Genomic DNA, 6,619 nt, shown 5'->3' with positions numbered 1-6,619 from the left:
GGTACCTGAGACCCAGAGCCAGAGTCTGGCAGCTATGATTGTCAGTACAGCAAATGTTAAGGAGTCTGGAAAAAGAGATTAGACTTCAATTACAGATGTGAACAAAATGCACCTGGTTAAAATTAAGGTAAATCAGACTAAGGGTTAAAGGACGATGTTGATGGTATTTTTAAAACTTCAACTTCTGTGTGAGACCAAAGGAAAAGATGTTTATTAAGTGCAAAATCTATAATTTTTGTAACACACTATGTAATTTAACTTGTATGGTCAGTTTATTCAACAACATAATTACATGGGACATTGAATAGGAAATTAAATCTGGTTGGTTTGTACAGGTTAGTGTGAAGCCCCAATGCATCCCATAGTAATTTGCGCAGAGAATAAAAATGTATTTGCAAAGCCCCCTTAAGGGACTAGGGGAAATGAGGAAATATTAAATTTCTCCACCTGGGGAATTAATGATATTCTCTCAAGCAATGAGGGCTGCCAATTTATAAGGCCAAACCCTCAATCTTTGGGCTTGCCCTTTTGAAGTTTGTTACTGCAAAGGAGAGACTAAGCCTACTTAAAATTGTGTGTAAAAGTTACCCCTAGAGAACCTCTTTTGTTGCTCAGATGTGGCCTCTCTCTCTAAGCCAACTCTGCAGATAAACTCATTGCCCTCTCCCCTACATGGAACATGACTCCCAGGGTTGTAAATCTCCCTAGCAATATGGGACATGACTCAAGGGGATGAGCTTGACCCTGGCATTGTGGGTTTGAGAAAACCTTCTTGGACCAAAAGGGGGAAGAGAAATGAAACAAAATAAAGTTTCAGTGGCTGAGAGATCTCAGATAGAGTTGAGAAGTCATTCTGTAGGTTATTCTGATGCATTATATAGATATCTCTCTGTAGTTTTTAGTGTATTGGAATAGCTAGAAGGAAATACCTGAAACTGCTGAACTGCGTAGCCTTTATTCTTGAAGACAATTATATAACTATATAGTTTACACTGTGGGACCACATGATTGTAAAACTTTGTGGCTGCCACTCCGTTTATACAGTTTATGGACAGATGAATAGAAAAATGAGGATAAACAGTAAGTGAATAATAGGGAGGGATGGGGGGTATGGGATGTTTTGGGTGTTCGTTTTTACTTTAACTTTTATTCCTATTTTTTGTGTGTGGTAATGAAAATGTTCAAAAATTAATTGTGTTGATGAATGTGTAACTATGTAATAGTACTGTGAACAATTGATTATACACCATGGATGATTGTATGGTATGTGAATATATCTCAATAAAATTGAATTAAATAAAGGATATTTATTTGTAGAAGAGAGAGACTGGCATTGTTTCAGAACCCTAAGGATGTTGCCATGATTTTATTTTAACTTGTTTCCACTGGAGATTCTACCCAATATCCCAATCTGCTATTTCAGACACCAGGTCTGCTGAGTCACATAGCCCAAGTGGCAGATCAGCATGCATGCCAGCCTAGACCAGCTACAGAACCTCCTCCTGCTCTGGGATCCATTCACAACTATAGGTTAGTTGGCAAATGACTTAAAGAAGGATGTAGGGTATATGTTGCCTCCTGAATCCAAAGTGGCTCACCAGTGATTGTATTTCTTTCTCCGTGATATAGTGTACAAGAAGCAGTAACCTGTCCTTCAGTTTGATGGGAATATTGTGCCCCAGCAACCAGTGTCTTAGCAAGGCATCTAGGGTATTTGCTACTTCCTGCGCATAAAATCTAAAAACCTCTTATGCTCATAAAATCCTGAATTTTTTCTTTGTAAACATATATCAAATATAATAAAACAGTTGTCTAATTAGTTCAATCTTTCTCCTATACAATGGAAGCTCCACAGGGCTGGAACCCTATTTGACCTCTGAAGTGCTCACCTTGTATGCAGGATAAAGTCTTCTACTTTATCTTGCATACAATGGGCTCTCAATTAGTACTTAAAGGAGTGGATGGATAGATAGGTGTATGGATGAATAAAAAGAAAGGAGGGGAAAGATTAGGAAGGGCTAGAATAACCAGCATATAGTATAAATGTAAAGAAGCAGCAGTAGTGGAAATCATCCTAGCAATTTAGACAGAGGTCTAATAATGAGGACCATATTTCACCAGCTGAAATTTTTCCAAAAGTTTGTGAGAAGCCATTGAAGTGTTTATGCATTTTTGTGTGTTGAAATACACTTATTCTTCATTACTTAATACTTTGTTTTTGTTATATATACATACATACTATACATATATGCATACATATATCTATGCATGCACATTTTAAAATTTCATAACATAATAAAATGCAAGAATCCATTTCATCTTTAATTTTGTTTTCCTAGCACCTGGCACGTGCCTGAATATAGTATGTGCTTCAGCATTTGCAAATTAACAAATAAATGTGCCATCAAAATGCCACCTCTACTATGAAGCCCTCTCCCATCACCTCAGCTGGAAATGGTCTCTTACATTCTTGAAGACCATCGTATAGTCTTTGTTTGGCACTTGTTGCATATTGCCTTGTTTTGCATTTACTTATGTAAATATCTAATCTAATCTCTATTTAGTTGGAATGGATTGTCAACCACATTTTTGTATCCTCAGCAACATAGCATAGGTTCTTATATAAGGCAGAATTAAGTATACATATATCGAATGAAAAAAATAAAAGAGAAAATATATTTACTTATTAATTATGGATAGCAAAGAATTTTGCAATAAGATTCATAATTCTTAATATTTATCATTCAGTTGTTAAAATTTCCATAGCTGTGTTTTATTCCTTAATTTAATGTTATTTTCACCAATTGGGATGGGTGTGGAGAGTACATTTTTATGATTTTGATTTTCATATTTTGGTCTTTAACCCACCTGGAATTGATTTTTTTGTGTAAGATGGAAGAAGGGGTTTAATTTAAGTAATTTTTTTTCCAGTGAAATCCAGCATCATTTGTTGAGAAGACTATTCTTTCTTCGCTGTTCTGCAATGCCACCTTTGTCAAATATCAAATGTCAAATAGATGAGTCTTTTTCTGGGCCTCTTTATTTTTTCCAAGACTTATTTGATTATCTTTTGCCCACATCACACTGTCTTAATTCTTTAGCTTTATACTAAAAATTGTTATCTGTTGGAACAAATCCTCCCACCTTGTTTTTCTTATTCTTAAAGAGAGTCTTGGCTATACTTGGTCATTTGCAAGTTATTTTAGAATTAGACTGTAAAGTTCCCCACATCCCTCCCCAGGCAAAATTCCTAATTGGTATTTTAAATCAGATTATAGTAAATATAAACATCAATTTGAGGAAATCAACATCTTTACAACACTGAATCTTCTATCCATGAATGTTAATTATCTTTCCATTTAGGTTATTTTTAATGTTTCTAAATAAGGATTTTTAAAAAAATCATATTCCCCATAGAGTGCTTGAACAACTTCTGTTAGATTAGTTCTTAGGTAGATGATACTTTTGAATGCCATTACAAATAGTATTTTTAAGATTCTATTTTCTATGAAATTCTATTAATGTTTAAAAGTAAATTTTAAATTTAAATGTAATATACTTTATTTTTTAGAGTAGTTTTAGGTTTTAGAAAAATTCTGCAAAAGTACAGAGAATTCCCACATATTCCTGCCCCTCCTGCCCACCCCCCCACCTCCCCACAGTTTCTCCTATTATTAACATCTTGCAGGAGTGTGGTATACTTGTTACAATTGCTGAACCATTATTGAGTCATTATTATTAACTAAAGTCCATAGTTTACATTAGGGTTCACTCTTTGTGTTGTGGTGTTCCATGGGTTTTGATAAATGCATAATATCTTTCACTACAATATCGTACAGAATAGTTGCACTGCCCTAAAAATGTACTGTGCTCCAATTATTCATCCCTCCCCTCCCCTCTCACTTGCCTGCACTCCCATCTCAACCTCTGGCAACCAGTAATCTTTTTACTTTTTGTCTCTATAATTTTGTCTTTTCCAGACTGTCTTATTGTTGGAGTTATACAGTATATAGCTTTTTTTGGACTGGCTTTGTTCACCTAGGAATATGCATTTAAGGTCCCTCCATGTCTTTTTGTGGCTTGATAGCTGATTTCTTTTTATTGTTGAATAATATTCCACTGGATGTATGGATGTACCACAGTTTGTTTATCCATTCACCTATTGAAGGATATCTTGGTTTCTTCCAATTTTTGGTAATTAGAATAAAACTGCTATACACATTTGTGTGCAGGGTTTTGTGTGAACATCAGTTTTGAGTTCTTTTGGGTAAATACCTCGGAGTGCAATTGCTGGATCATACTGTAATCCTATAGTTACCTTTATAAGAAACTGCCAGAGACCACCATGAGGACACACTGAAGAAACTGCATTTCCAGAGAGAGATACATCAAACAAGACTGAAAATGAACACTTCTGAGGGATTCATGATAGACCTACCAATGGAGCCCACTGGTGCCCAGAAGGCAGAGGGGCCCCTGGGAATTCCCAGCCCCACTCTTTTATCCACATGTGTGATTCTAGCATGAATGTGATACCACAAGAACAAGTGGATCACAGCTTTCCATCTCAGATTTTGGGACCTCTGATGAACAGAATGGCCCTAGAGAATCCCCAGCCTGACACTTTTATCAACATGGGTGATTCCAGCATGAACATGATACCACAGAATCCAGCTGATCCCATACCCCTGATGAACAGAATACCCCTTGAGACTCCCCAGCCAGACAGTTTTATCAATATGCATGGTTCAAGCATGTACTCAGGACCTCAGGATCAAGGCAGTTCCTCTATTTCAAGGAAGCATCATGACCATACCTCATTCTCCCACAAACAACATGAAGAATTGGAGTCTCTATTCAGCCAGACCATGTTTCCAGATAAAAATACCCAGAAAGAACTTGCTTTGAAACTCAACATAGAGGAGTCAAGAGTGAAGATTTGGTTCAGGAACTGGCGATCCAAATTGAGGAAACAGCAGCAGCAGCAACAACCGCGATCACTAGAGAAACCAAGCCAGATCCTTCCAGCCAAGGAGAAGGTGCCCATCTCATCCAGAGCAAGCACCAAACCTTGTTCTTTTTTTCCTGTTTTTAGAAACAAGCATTATACAAAAAATGCTTAGCCAGTTCTGGAGGAGAAAAGAATTTATTTACGATCTTGCAAGAAAGGGCACACAGCCAAAAACATGGTAGGCTGGCGCGCCAGAGGAAGAGAATGGCGAACTTTTTATCTCCTATTCCTAATGCGCAAGTCCCTCCCCTGTTTCCCCACTGGCTGGGTACTACAGAGGTTACAGTCTATCCGAGAGAACTAACTAGCCCATCTTTGAGATTTCAATTTGTACAGTCTATCTGAGAGAGCCAACTAGCTCATTATTGAGATTTTGAATTGATTAGCCTATCCGAGAGAGTTCATTCAGTTTAAATTTTCTGCTGGGAGTTCCCGCCTGTGATTTTACCTCATATCTCTTTACATTCCAGTAACCACCGTTACTTTTCCATATAAGGAGCTGGCGCAGATTCTCTCTTTCTTCCCTTTACCACAGGGCTTGTTTAAGCTGGTTCTGCCTCCATTTTCCTTATTCCATGCTGTCTCTATGTGAAAGCTAAACTTATCCCTTTCTTACATCATGGTTTCACATTCCTATAGCTTCCTTCCACCTCAGCCATTAGGCCCTTCCAATTGGGCACAGGACTCTGACTTGTCTGAGAATCCCACAAATGAAGCCCAAATGCAAGATCAAGAGTTGGAAATGCTTGTGGCCTCAGTTCCTGCTTTGTACTCTGATGCTTATGACATATCCCAAATCTTGAAATTGTACAGTTTTCCTGATGAGAACAAGATATCCAGCTCTTCTTTCAGCTCACCCACAAGACCTCAGCCAGGAGGACAGGATAACATGCTCAGCAACTTTGCTAGTCCAGCTATAGGTCTATCTCCAGAGCGAACCTCGTCCAGTGGGACAAGCCAAGGCTTTGAAGCCTACCGCCTTAGGTACAGCCTGGAATTCCAGAACCCCTCCAGTATGGTGGACTATGGATTTCTATATCAGAGTAATAGCAAATAGTATAGGCCTTATAGAAGTAGGGTCTTCTCACCCCTTGCTCTTGCCTCTCTTCACTCCTTTGTCTACTCACCCCTTGCACTTGCCTCTCTTCACTCCTTTGTCTACCTTTTAACTCAGGTATCTGGGTCAGTGTCACTTTGATTTCCATGGTAATCTTGTAAACACTAGAGATTTTTCCCAGTATAGCTCAGCACCACACAATCAGCCCCCACAACTCTCCCTGGGGAAAGGCCTTCCTGATTCCTCAAGTGGCCAATGAGACTCCAAAATGTCCTCTTCCCAAAACCATCTTGTACTTTTTAAAGGAGTGATATAAAGACTGGGGCATTTAAGGGTCATTCACTTTTTTTTTTTTTAACAGAGTATTTTTTTTAGAGCAGTTTTAGGTTTACAGAAAAATTGTGCAGAAAGAGAACAGAGTTCTCATATAACCTCTCTACCCCCATTCCCTGCACAGTGTGGTACATTGTTACAATTAATGAACCTATATTGATAGAATATTATTACCTAAAGTCCATAGTTTACATTTTTTGTTGTACATTTCTATGGGT

At 37.9% G+C, this 6,619-nt stretch overlaps 1 protein-coding gene across 1 annotated transcript; it reads left to right on the top strand.

Moving 5' to 3' along the window:
• The first annotated feature begins 4,523 nt into the window (after positions 1-4,523).
• On the top strand, positions 4,524-6,068 carry LOC119545180 (arginine-fifty homeobox-like). The gene is made up of 2 exons (XM_037850751.1): positions 4,524-5,039; positions 5,667-6,068. Exons 1-2 carry the CDS (start codon positions 4,524-4,526, stop codon positions 6,066-6,068), a joined length of 918 nt encoding a protein of 305 aa, XP_037706679.1.
• Positions 6,069-6,619: the final 551 nt, after the last annotated feature.

The sequence above is a fragment of the Choloepus didactylus genome, chromosome 10 (assembly GCF_015220235.1).
Source record: "Choloepus didactylus isolate mChoDid1 chromosome 10, mChoDid1.pri, whole genome shotgun sequence".
Lineage (NCBI taxonomy): Eukaryota > Metazoa > Chordata > Mammalia > Pilosa > Megalonychidae > Choloepus > Choloepus didactylus.
Note: the sequence above shows the minus strand (reverse complement) of the source record. Positions and strands in the feature narration are given on the sequence as shown.